This window comes from Oncorhynchus kisutch, linkage group LG17 (assembly GCF_002021735.2).
Source record: "Oncorhynchus kisutch isolate 150728-3 linkage group LG17, Okis_V2, whole genome shotgun sequence".
NCBI classification, from domain to species: Eukaryota; Metazoa; Chordata; class Actinopteri; order Salmoniformes; family Salmonidae; genus Oncorhynchus; species Oncorhynchus kisutch.
Genome location: NC_034190.2, coordinates 56,317,282 through 56,331,133, shown reverse-complemented (window position 1 = coordinate 56,331,133; position 13,852 = coordinate 56,317,282). Strand labels below are relative to the sequence as shown.

At 42.2% G+C, this 13,852-nt stretch overlaps 1 protein-coding gene across 1 annotated transcript in view; it reads left to right on the top strand.

Annotated features, from left to right (window-relative positions):
• The window catches only part of LOC109908679 (forkhead box protein J3), a 97,992-nt gene extending 91,060 nt beyond the window's left edge, over positions 1 to 6,932 (top strand). Inside the window, exons 12-13 of the mRNA XM_020507331.2 lie at positions 1,733 to 1,834; positions 2,089 to 6,932. Of these exons, the coding sequence (XP_020362920.1) occupies positions 1,733 to 1,834; positions 2,089 to 2,201 (215 nt within the window). The 3' untranslated portion in view covers positions 2,202 to 6,932. The remainder of the gene's footprint in view (positions 1 to 1,732; positions 1,835 to 2,088) is intronic.
• The last annotated feature ends 6,920 nt before the right edge of the window (positions 6,933 to 13,852 follow it).

The window sequence follows — 13,852 nt, the reverse complement described above, 5'->3', positions numbered from 1 at the left end:
CTCCCACTTAAAAAGATGAGAGGCCTGTAATTTTCATCATAGGTACACTTCAACTATGACAGACAAAATGGGAGAAGAAATCCAGAAAATCACATTGTAGGATTTTTAATGAATTTATTTCATTTATTTATTACCTGTTTGAACTTGTTATCAGTATAAAAGACACCTGTCCACAACCTCAAACAGTCACACTCCAAACTCCACTATGGCCAAGACCAAAGAGCTGTCAAAGGACACCAGAAACAAAATTGTAGACCTGCACCAGGCTAGGAAGACTGAATCTGCAATAGGTAAGCAGCTTGGTTTGAAGAAATCAACTGTGGGAGCAATTATTAGGAAATGGAAGACATACAAGACCACTGATAATCTCCCTCGATCTGGGGCTCCACGCAAGATCTCACCCCGTGGGGTCAAAATCATCACAAGAACGGTGAGAAAAAATTCCAGAACCACACGGGGGGACCTAGTGAATGACCTGCAGAGAGCTGTGACCAAAGTAACAAAGCCTACCATCAGTAACACACTATGCCTTCAGGGACTCAAATCCTGCAGTGCCAGACGTGTCCCCCTGCTTAAGCCAGTACATGGCCAGGCCCATCTGAAGTTTGCTAGAGAGCATTTGGATGATCCAGAAGAAGATTGGGAGAATGTCATATGGTCAGATGAAACCAAAATATAACTTTTTGGTAAAAACTCAACTCGTCGTGTTTGGAGGACAAAGAATGCTGAGTTGCATCCAAAGAACACCATACCTACTGTGAAGCATGGGGGTGGAAACATCATGCTTTGGGGCTGTTTTTATGCAAAGGGACCAGGACGACTGATCCGTGTAAAGGAAAGAATGAATGGGGCTATGTATCGTGAGATTTTGAGTGAAAACCTCCTTCCATCAGCAAGGGCATTGAAGATGAAACGTGGCTGGGTCTTTCAGCATGACAATGATCCCAAACACATCGCCCGAGCAACGAAGGAGTGGCTTCGTAAGAAGCATTTCAAGGTCCTGAAGTGGCATAGCCAGTCTCCAGATCTCAACCCCATAGAAAATCTTTGGAGGGAGTTGAAAGTCCGTGTTGCCCAGCAACAGCCCCAAAACATCACTGCTCTAGAGGAGATCTGCATGGAGGAATGGGCCAAAATATCAGCAACAGTGTGTGAAAACCTTGTGAAGACTTACAGAAAACGTTTGACCACTGTCATTGCCAACAAAGGGTATATAACAAAGTATTGAGATGAACTTTTGTTATTGACCAAATATTTATTTTCCACCATAATTTGCAAATAAATTCATTACAAATCCTACAATGTGATTTCCTGGTGTTTTTTTTCTTCATTTTGTCTGTCATGAAGTGTACCTATGATGAAACATACAGGCCTCTCTCATCTTTTTAAGTGGGAGAACTTGGTGGCTGACTAAATACTTTTTTGAGCTCTATTTCGTGTCTCAAAGCAAGGGTCTGAATACTTATGTAAATATTTCTAAAATCCTGTTTTCACTTTGTCATGATGGGGTATTGTGCGCAGATTGCTGAGGATTTTTTATTTATTGAATCAATTTTAGAATAAGGCTGTAACGTAACAAAATGTAAAGGGGTCTGAATACTTTCTTAAGGCACTATACTGTATGTAACAGGACAGATGATAAATGGGAGCATCAGTGTGTGATGAGTCAAACGAGTTAGTGTAGGTAACTGAATGACTGTTGCTTCCTGTTGGTTGTCTTCATCTCCTGTAGGTAATCCGTATATGGACTCCAGACAGAACATGTCTTCAATGATGGGACCCCCGGGTTACCCCCACATGACCCCCATGAGCACCGCAGGCTCCACGATGACAGGTACTAATGCTAACTACTCGCCCCCTCGTGTGTGTGTGTCTGTGTCTGTGTGTGTGTGTACACATTATTCTTAGTAATGTCATGTAGTATTGTAATGTAATAATGGTGCATTTGTATAATGCACAATGTTTTGTTTGATGTCATTTTGGACCCCAGGAAGATTCTTGGCAATAGCTAATGGGGATCCTGCTAAAATAATAGTACTGTTTATATGTCTGCGTACAGCTGCCTTACACTTTTACCTCCATCTTCAGGGCACCATGGCCAGATGAACCAGCAGCACATGATGCCGCCTGGGCACTACCAGATGAGGAGGCTGCCTACCGAAGACATCCAGGATGACTTTGACTGGGACTCCATCGTTTAGAACTGCCCCAAGGAGAGGAAGAAAGAGGGATAGGGAAAGAGGATCAGAAGAGTGGAAGAGGATTGGGACCGGCCACATGCCCTTTGGAGAAAGAGAGACATTACAGAAGAGGAGTGTCAATCACCTGATTTTGGTCTTTTTCTACAAGAGTGTAGAGTGACTTTGAAGACAATCAAATGTAGAGGGAGACTAGTCAACGTTTACCACTGGACAAGTTATGGTCATTTTGTCAGGAAAAAAATGACATTTGGAACGGTCTCGTCTCAATGTTCCAAGTGCCAACAGGTTTAGAAGTCGCCATAAATTGTGACAAGCAATGGTGAAGTATTTTGTTTAATACATGCTTCGATTCTCATTTCTTTCCACTGAAGACTCGGAGTGGAAAGTAGCGTTTTGTGTTTTCCGACAGCTTTTTTTCAAGACACGTCCACCTGCCACTGAACTGAAAGGACTGGGCGTGGATGAAAAAGATAGTGCCATTATACGTCGGAACAAACAACCGGCATCATGCCAATTAGTCCACAAAGTATTGTGACTTTTCCTCCCCGTAGCACCACTCCCCTATCTGGCAGAAGTGATAAGAAAGCCACAGAATTATATTTGCTCCACTTCCAAGAAATACAGGTCGTTAAGAATGTTACAATAGGGGTAGACTAGATAAGAATGCTCACGCTAATAAGGGAATGACATTGGGGTACGGTGGCCTATCTCTTTGACTGACTCAGATGCCATCTTGTTGGTGTAGGCTTATATTGCAAAGAGAAGTGACCGTATGTTGACAGAGGAGAAATCACATGATACCACACCTGGGTTCAAATGCTATTTGAAATCTTTCCCGCCTTGAGTGCGAGATTAATGGGGTTTGCACTTTTGAGATGTTTCTATTGGTTAAAAAAGTCTTAATCAAGCACAGCTGAATTTTTTTGAAATTCAAAATTCAAAAAATATATTTTGTACTTTTTACCCCTATTTTTCCCCCCATTTCGTGATATCCAATTGGTAGTTAGTCTTGTCCCATCGCTGCAACTCCCGTACGGACTCGGGAGAGGCGAAGTTTGAGAGCCATGCGTCCTCCGAAACATGACCATGCCAAGCCGCACTGCTTCTTGACACATTGCTCGCTTAACCCGGAAGCCAGCCACACCAATGTGTCGGAGGAAACCTCATACAACTGACAATCGAAGTCAGCGTGCATGTGCCCGGCCCACCACAAGGAGTCGCAAGAGTGCGATGGGACAAGAACATCCCGGGCCAGCCAAGCCCTCCCCTAACCCGGACAACGCTGGGCCAGTTGTGCGCCTCCTCATGGGTCTCCCGGTCGCGGACGGCTGCGACACAGCCTGGGATCGAACCCGGGTCTTTAGTGTAGCCACTCGGGAGACCTTTGAAATTATTTCTCATAGTATTTGCATTGCACACTTAAATTTCTATTTGAAATCTATGTAACTTGCTTTAACATTCAATGGTTTGATGAGAACAAAAATCTTCCAGTGTAACAAGTTTCGTGTTTAGTACTTCGCCACTTTCTTAACTCTGTGATCATGAAAAAATGGTGGTGCTGGGCCAATGTTATGTATGTATTTCCTGTTAATCCCTATCTGGTATTGTTGTGGTGTCTACAGTTATTTTGTTCTCGCTATCTCTGTGTTTTTTTCTGAGTGTGTGTGTGCGTCCGTGCGTGCGTGCGTGTCTGTGCGTGTGTGAGTGCATGCGCCTATGTGTGATAGCGCACGTGTGTGTTAGCGTTCATCAGGACTGTCCTGTTAGAAAGTCCATGGTACCAAGTCCTCAGGGTCCCTGTTTCCTCTTTTTTGATTTCCGAATAACCCCTATTTCCTTTTGTACGTTACTGGAAGGTCACATGGGTTTGTGTCTCGTTTACTGTACCTGTTGGCGGGTGTTTCGACCACTGTGGTCGAAATATGCGCCTAATGTACCACATTATAATCTACAGTGCCTTCAGAAAGTGTTCACACCCATTGACGTATTCCACATTTTGTGTTACAGCCTGAATTCAAAATGAAGTCTATAGATTTTTTTTCTCACCCATTCTACACACAATACCCGACAATGACAGAGTGAACACATGTTTTTAGAATTGTTTGCAAATGTATTGAAAATGAAATACAGAAATATCTCATTTACATTAGTATTCACACCCCTGAGTCAATACTTTGTAGACTCACCTTTGGCAGCGATTGTGAGTCTTTCTGGGTAAGTCTCTAAGAGCTTTCCACACCTGGATTGTGCAACATTTGCCCACTATCATTGTTACTGCCATAGATTTTCAAGCAGATCTAAGTCAAAACTATAACTGGGCCAAATTCACTGTCTTCTTGGTAATAAACTCCAGTGTAGATTTCACCTTGTGTTTTAGGTTATTGTCCTCCTGAAAGGTGAATTAATCTCCCAGTGTCTGGTGGAAAGCAGACTGAACCAGATTTTCCTGTGCTTAGCTCCATTCTGTTTCTTATTTTTAAACTGGCAAAACTCCCCAGTCCTTAACAATTACAAGCATACCCATAACATGATGCAGCCACCACTATGCTTGAAAATATGGAGAGTGGTACTCAGTAATGTGTTGTATTGGATTTGCCCCAAATATAGTACTTTGTTTTCAGGACAAAAACTGAATTGCTTTGCCACATTTTTTTTGCAGTATTACTTTAGTGCCTTGTTGCAAATGGGATGTTTTGGAATATTTTCATCTGTACAGGCTTCCTTCTCTTCACTTAGATTATTATTGTGTAGTAAGCACAATGTAATTGATCCATCCTCCGTTTTCTATTATCACAGCCATTAAACTCTGTAATGGTTTTAAAGTCACCATTGGCCTCATGGTGAAATCCCTGAGCGGTTTCCTTCCTCTCCAGCAACTGAGTTAGGAAGGACGCCTGTATTTTTGTAGTGACTGGGTGTATTGATGCACCATCCAAAGTATAATTAAAAACTTCACCATGCTCAAAGGGATATTCATTGTCTGCTTTCAAAAAAATGTCCCATCTACCAATTAGGTGTCCTCTGTGATGAATTGGGAAAACCTTCCTGGGCTTTGTTTGAGATTCACTGCTTAACTAAGGGACCTTACAGATAACTATGTGTGGGTATTGAGATGTGGTAGTCATTCAAAAATCATGTCAAACACTATTGCACACAATGAGTCCATGCAACTTATTATATGACTTAAGCACATTTTTACTCCTGAACTTATTTAGCCTTGTCATAACAAAGGGGTTGAATACATATTGACTCAAGACATTTCAGCTTTTGAAAACCTAATTCCACTTTGGTATCGTGTGTAGGCCAGTAACACAAAAATCTCAATTAAATCCATTTTACATTCAGGCTGTATCACAACAGAATGTGGGAATTGTCAAGGGGTGTGAATACTTTCTGAAGGTACTGTACATTTAAGTGAAATGCTGTGGATTTAGGACTTAAGTCTCTTGTACCAGGTGAATTCGGCTGGTGAATAAGAATACTAGAACTTGACTTCAGTTGAGGGTTAGATTCATTTGGCCTGTCTCTTGCAAAAAGAAAGTGGCATGTTATCCTGTTCACTAAATGACCACTGGGCTAGAGTCGGTTACAGATTGGCTACATTCCGATTCTCTACCCTTCTACCGACGTGTGCAATCGTGCACTAGCCCCTAATAGCTTTAAAAGGAATCAACTGGTGTGAGGAATATGGTGGAAACTCTTCCAGCCATGCTTGCACCAATCCAAGGCTTTTAATCGAGGAGGAGTGATTGAGTGAACATTGCTGGAGAAGGGTACCCACTGGGAACACGCTGGTTGAATCAATGTTGTTTCTACATGATTTCGATGAAATTAGGTTTGAACCATCGTGGAAGACGTTGAATTGACATCTGTATTCAGTGGGGTAGAGAATCGTAATGCAGCCATTGACTCTTAAAACACTCTTGACCCCTCAAAACACAGGTGAAATCCAGTCATGGGCATTGGATGGGGACACACAATGATTCCAAGGTGCCTCGTCATTGGGTGGGAGAGGGTAAGCAGTTTTTGCACATTGCTGGACAATGTGGTATGGTAGCATCAATCAAATGTTTGGACTTCAAGGTCTAACCTCCCCCTTAATTGAATCATAAAAAGAGCTCAGTGAGGGAAAGAGAGAATGGTAGATAATGCAGGATAAATAAGGAATGAACAGACAAACTTATCAAATTAACTGCGTTACTTACATTTGTCATTGTGTACGAGTGTGTTTTTCCCTCTCGCTATCCCGTTAGTATACCTACAATTACAGAATTGAAATCGTATACATTCAACAATGTAAATCAGTATTTAACGAATATATACTGTAATGATGATGATGATTTTGAAACGGGACCCTAAAGTGCTCTTGTGTCTTTGAATACACTTACTCAGTTGAGTCGCAAGGTTTCAGACAGCATTTCATTGAAGAAGAATGATTAGCATATACAGTATATTGTATGTCTGTGTTATTGTGCTTACTGTAAATACTGTATGTCATTTCAGTCATCTCTTTACCCTTCAGCAATGGGACTCATGAATGAGAGAAAACAGAGAGAGGGAAAGTATTTCAGTATTCCTCCAAGAGAAACACAGTATGTATATACCTATATACTGTAAATATCATATGTGATCAAATGCATTGGCTTTTTGTGTGACGCTTCCGTGTACTGCAGTCCGATATAATTGTTTCAATGTTTATTAAAATGTCAAGTGAACCTTTTTTTTTCTTCATTCACTTCCATGTTGTTCTTTGTAGAAAGTGATAAAAAATGTGCTACACAAAATACGTGGGTGCTACAGTTACATAAATTAATGTTTCCCCTTGTATTTTCTTCCTGCTCCTCCTGCCCTTTCTCTCTTGAGCTGACAAAATGTTGACAACTGGGTTGTTCCATCAATTCGGTGCCTTTTGGGAAGTGTAACTTGGTACATTTTAACATTGTCATGAATAGCATGTTCAACTTCATAAAAAACATGTTTTCCTTGCTCAGGAGGTTACATTTAAAAAAATAAATACTATAGTAAGTGCCTAATAAGTATCAAATAAAGTAACAGGGTTGATGATTTAATCTTAAATCAGATATGAATCCCCTTGTGACAGGGGGAATAGAGCTTGTTGTGTGGAACAGAGCGTAGCAATTGAATGCAAGTTTCACAAGAACCACAAAACACCAGATTATTGCCCAAAATAATAAATCCAGCTCACCTGCTTTTACACTGTGATTTGAATATTTTAAAACAAAACTTTAACCATATTAAAACGAGAGTTTAGTTCACGTAACAGGTTTGACCTTAAAATGAGGGACAGACGTAAATGAATCACTAATCACATGAAATAAATAATATTCTTCAGAAATTACTTTTGTCAAAGTAACAAAATAACTAGGTCTTTACAATTACGGTGAAACTTCGATGCGTTTTTGGATGAAGTGGGTTGAAATCTTCCGAGAAGTGACACGGTTGACAGAGGGACATGTCAAAATGGTGAATTTTGGCAGTTTAGCAAGCCTTTATTCATATTAAAAAAATCTGATTTATTGAATTATCCATGTGGTTTATATTAAAAGACACTTAATTTAATATAACAGGCTTTTAAAGTGCAATATTGGTGCACAATGTCTACTTAAAACATCAAAGGGACGCATCAAAGGGAATGACCCAAATATGATCTTGTTTCCTCAACTTCTAATCTTTACACTTCATGCTTATTTTTGTCCAACAGATGTCGCTAGTGTGCAAAGATAGAGTTTGTTGCGCTCGACTATTCAATATAAACTCTTTGGACCACTTTGCTCGAACGTGTTAAAGTCACACTGTTCTACCTGAATTTACTGTTCTTTTTTCATTGTCAAAACGTGTTCAAACCAAGTGGAGGCAACTCTCTGTCAGCAAAGCATGTATGTTATCCTAACCATTTAGTCAAACCACAAGAGAAATCTATTGAAAGACCATTGTAATGCATATAGACTTCATAGAAGTAATGGGCACTCATTTTCAGCAAATGAATGGGGAGAACTCGCCATTTAGCTGAATCTAACATCACAATCGGATGATGGAGCGTGATGACATCTTTCTTCGTGTCATTTTGATCCAATTGAAATGCTTGCAAATCATTGAGTGAATGAGAATTCAAACAGCAGAAAAACGTTGTTTAGAATGTATTTCTCCGCTCAGTGTAAATGTTTTGTGTTTAAATTATAAGTATCCACATTAAGTCCTGCACATGCAGCAGCTACTCTTCCTGGGGTCCACATAAAATGTACAACCAATGATCAAGTACAAAACAGTTCTAGACAAGAACAACATATTATATTTATAATTAGAGTTGTATATTGGAAAGATACCCAGAGACAAGAAAAATACTTTTTACCCACTATTCTTATGTACAGTACCGTTGTGAAAGAATATTTGTTTTTTTAAGCTAAACTTGCTTTTTTCCTGAGTAACCTCTGGTGGCAGAGAATTCCATTATGACATGGCCCTATACATAACTGAGCGATGCATTGAATCTGCTTTTGGTTTGTGTATCGTGAAGAAATCCATATTGGTGTGTCTGGTGGGGTATGTATGTACAGTACCAGTCAAACCTTTGGACACACCTACTCATTCTAGGGCTTTTCTTTATTTTTACTATTTTCTACATTGTTCCTAGCCGAACGTTGGCGAATCCCAGGAAACTTTGCAGCTATTCTCTGGAGCTAGGCTTGGGCCAATCCACCACCGCTCTCACCTTCCCGGCATCAGATGGTACACTCCCTGCAGCAATGATATAACTGAGAAAGGGGATGATGGAGCGATGGAATTCGCACTTCTCTGCTTTTACAAAAAGCTGGTTCTCCAGGAGGTATTGGAGAATCTGTCAGATGTGGAGCACATGTTCTTGGGTGGCGCGGGAGAAGATGTCATTCAGTAGATGAAGACGAACCGGTTCAACATGTCATGGAGAACATCATTAACCAGAGCCTGGAACACAGCAGGGGCGTTGGTAAGGCCAAATGGCATGATCAGATACTCGTAGTGATCGTTGGCCATATTGAAGGCAGTCTTCCACTCGTCCCCTTCCCGTATCCGCACCAGATGATAGCTTGGAGAACACGGTGGCCCCCTGGAGCGAAGGCTGAGGAGATGAGAGGTATCGGTTCTTCACCGTGATATCGTTCAGACCCAGGTAGTCGATGCATGGGCGCAGGATTTTGTCCTTCTCAACAAAGAAGAATCCTGCGCCGGCAGGGGAGACAGAAGGATGGATGGATGAACCCAGCAGCTAGAGAGTCCTCAATGTAGGTCTCATACCCTTGGTCTCCGGACCCGACAGAGTGGTACAGTCGTCCCCGGGGCGGAGTGGTGCCAGGGAGAAGGTCAATCCCGCGCTCATATGGTCGGGGCGGCGGCAGCAAAGTGGCCCGGGCCATACTGAACACCTCCCGGAGGTCCTGGTACTCCGCGGGAATGGCGGAGAGGTCCAGGGCAACTTCCGAGCCCCCAGGAAGACGCCCCGGAGCAGGTTGCGCTGACTTCAGGCATTGGGATCGTCTCGCTGTGGTTCCCTGACACACGTAGGTTGATAGGGCTGGTATTGTGGGTGACCCTTCCTATAGAGTGGCCGTCCAGTGCTCTAACGACCATGGGAATGGAGAGGGACTGAGTGGGGATATCCAGCTCAGAAGCCAGATTAACATCCATGAAGCTCTCATCGGCCCCAGAATCGATGAGTACCCGGAGAGATTTCTACTGGTTCTCCCACAGCAACATGGCATGAAAAGGGATGCGAGTAATGGGAGAGGAAAAGTTATCCGTATGGCCCACCAGAGTACTCGCTCCTACCGGTGAGCCTGGTCTTTTAGTAGACAGGTGGAGAAGAAATGGCCAGTTGTCCCGCACTACAGGCAGCTCTTAGTGAGAATGCCTGTATAGCCATTCAGCTGGAGACAGCCTAGCTCTGCCTCGTTGCTTGGGAAGAGGTGAATCGGCAGTCTTCGGAGGCTCTCGAGGAAACTCCGGTAACCTCGGGTTCTCTCGGCAACGGAGCCGTTGGGGACTTCCGGGATACCTCGGAGGCGAGGTGGAATCTCCTCTCCTTCCTTCGATCCGAATGGTCAAAGCGATGAGGGAGTCGAGATCCGTTAGTAGTTCCCGGGCTGCAAGCTCGTCCTTTACTTCCTCCGATACTCCATGTAGGAACATGTCGAACAGCACTTCCAGGTTCCAAGAACTCTCAGTTGCCAACGTGGGGGAATCTACCGCGTAGTCTACCACATTACCAGAGTCTTGACGTAGCTGGAGCAGATTGCGAGCAGCCTCTCTCCCGGACAACGGAGAATCAAACACCTTCCGAACCTCCCCCACGAACTCCTCCAGAGTGAAGCAGATGGCGGATTGTTGTGGCCCAGGCGAGTGCACTGCCGGACATCAGCGTTATGATGTACACTATCAGCGTTATGATGTACACCTACCACCATTGTGGTAGGCTGCCTAACGGATACCCCACAGAATTGCTCCAGCAATGTGTTAAATGCTCAGTGATGGTGTTCGGGCAAGTTCTGGAACCCTTCCATGAGCCCACGAAGCAACTCCTCAGGCCTTCCAATGAGGGCGTGGCGGCACTGGTCCATGTCTGCTGGGTCAGTTTAAGGCTAGTTCGTACTATCAGGTTTCAGGTATGACCCAGATGCAGACAGGGTCGAATAAACAAACGTTTCTAGTACAGGGACAGGCAAACGACAGGTCAAAGGCAGGTAGAGGTCAGTAATCCAGAGAGGGTGCAAAAGGTCCAGAACGGCAGGCAGTCTTAGGGTTAGGGCAGGCAGGGGTCAATTATCCAGTGAGGTGGGGCAAGGTATAGAACGGCAGTCAGGGTCAGGGCAGGCAGAACGGTCTAAACCGGGAAGGACTAGAAAACAGGATCAAGGACAGACAGGAGCAGGGGAACAAACGCTGGTAGGTTTCACAAAACAAAACAAACTGGCAAACAGAGAATACAGGTAAAATACACAGGGGATAATGGGGAAGATGGGCGACACCTGGAGGGGGGTGGAGACAAGCACAGGTGAAACAGATCAGGGTGTGACAGCTATTGGTTTTAGATGTATTTAAGACCAGTTTATTCTTAATTACCCATTCAAAAAGTAACTCCTTGCTAAGAGTTTCAGTGAGCTCACTGCTGTAGGTGCTGATGTGTAGAGTGTACAATCATTATCATACATAGTCAATTTAGCTTCTTGTAAGACAAGTGGCAAATCATTTGTAAAATTAGAGGAAGAGTATTGGCCCAAGGCAACTGCTTGAGGGATACCGATGTTAGAGAAGCTTCCATTGAAGAATACTCTCTGAGTTCTATTGGACAAGTAACTCTCCAACCATGTGATTGCAGGTGATCTAAAGCCATAAAAAGTGAGGTTTTTTTCAACAACAAATTCTGATCAACAACATCAAAGGCTCCACTGAAATCTAAAAAAAATGCAACTCCAACTATCATCTTATCCATGTCTTTTAACCAATAATCAGTCATCTGAGTCAGTGCAGTATATGTTGAGTGCCCTTCTCTATATGCATGCTGAAAGTCAGTAGTTAACTTGTTCTTTGAAAAATAGCATTGTATTTGTTCAAACACAATTTACTACATCAGTTTACTATGAACAGGCAGCAAACGGATTGGGCGGCTGTTAGAGCCGCCAAAGTGTGCTTTACTATTTTTAGGTGGTGGAATTACTTTAGCTTCCTTCCACTCCTGTGGACACACACTCCTTTAGGCTTTGGTTAAAGACATGGCAAATAAGGGTGGCAATACAGTTTCCTACCATTCTCAATATTTTGGCTTATCATTATTGATGAATAACAATAATTGTTCCACCTCATCCACAAAAACCTGACCACATTAAAAACAGCAGCCCTTCTCTTTTCATTATTACATATTCAATACACAAACACGGTGCCTTCAGAAAGTATTGACACCCCTTTACTTTTTCCACATTTTGTTGCATTACAAAGTTAGATTAAAATTGATTAAATTGTGATTTATTTTTCAACAATCTGTACAAAATACTTTAATGTCAAAGTGGAAGAAAAAATCTAAGTAAGAAGAAAAATAATAATGAAAAATGAAACACTATCTTAAATAAGTGTTCAACCCCCTATATTAATACATAATAGAATCACCTTTGGCAGCGATTACAGCAGTGAGTCTTTCTAGGTAAGTCTCTAAGAGCTTCACACACCTGGATTGTACAATATTTGCACATTATTCTTTAAATTATTCAAGCTCTGTCATGTTGGTTGTTCATCATTGCTAGACAGCCATTTTCAAGTCTTGCCATAGATTTTCACATGGATTTAAGTCAAAACTGTAACTCAACCACTCAGGAATATTCAATGGGGCGGCAGGGTAGCCTAGTGGTTAGAGCATTGGACTAGTAACCGAAAGGTTGCAAGTTCAAATCCCTGAGCTGACAAGGTACAAATCTGTCGATTCTGCCCCTGAACAGGCAGTTAACCCACTGTTCCTAGGCCGTCATTGAAAATAAGAATTTGTTCTTAACTGACTTGCCTAGTTCAAGGTTAAAAAAAATGACGTCTTGGTGAGCAACTAGTGTATATTTGGCCTTGTGTTTGGGGTTGTTGTCCTGATGAAAGGTGAATTTGTCTGGAAAGCAGACTTAACCAGTCTTGCCAATGACAAGCATACCCATAACATGATGCACCACCAACAAAACAGTGATGTGTTATTTTGGATTTGCCCCAAACATTTTTTTTACTTTCATGCCTTTCTGCAAATAGGAAGCATGCTTTGGAATATTTGTATTCTGCACAGGCTTCTTTCCGTTCACTGTCAATTAGGTTAGTATTGTGGAGTAACTACAATGTTATTGATCCATCCTCAGTTTTCTCCTATCACAGACATTAAACTCTGTAACTGTTTTAAAGTCACCATTGGTTAAATCGGTTTCCTTCCTCTCCGGCAACAGAGTTAGGAAGGATGCCTGTATCTCTGTAGTGACTGGGTGTATTGATACACCATGCAAAGTAATTAATGACTTCACCATGGGATATTCAATTTCTATTCAATTTTGACCCATCTACCAATAGGTGCCCTTCTTTACGAGGGATTGGAAAACCGCCCTGGTCTTTGTGGTTGAATCGGTGTTTGAAATTCACTGCTCGAATTGTGTGGGGTGCAGAGATTAGGTAGTCATTCAAAAGTCACACTATTATTGCACACAGAGGCAATGCAACTTTATTCCTGAACTTATTTAGGCTTGCCATAACAAATGGGTTGAACACTTATTGACTCAAGGTATTTCTTTTATTCATTTGTAAAAGTTTAGTCAAAACATTTCTCAAATGGCGTTATGCCTAGACCTAGTAGCTGAGGAATGGAATTGTTTTTCTGTTGTGCTGCATTTTTATTTATTTTGTGTGGAAAGTGTCCACACAAAATGTCCACAGAAAGTGTCTGTTTGAGGGTATATTTGCATGCAACTAATTGTGTACGTTTTTGTGGTGTCTACCTTGTGTGTATAAATATATTGGTGTATTTATGTATATATTTCTGTGTGTGCTTCTGGTATTGCAGGGCAGTCAGCAGCTGACTGGACTGTTCAAGTAGGGAGGCAGCACCGGGGCAGAGACCACCTTACACTGCCCAGCCCCCCGCT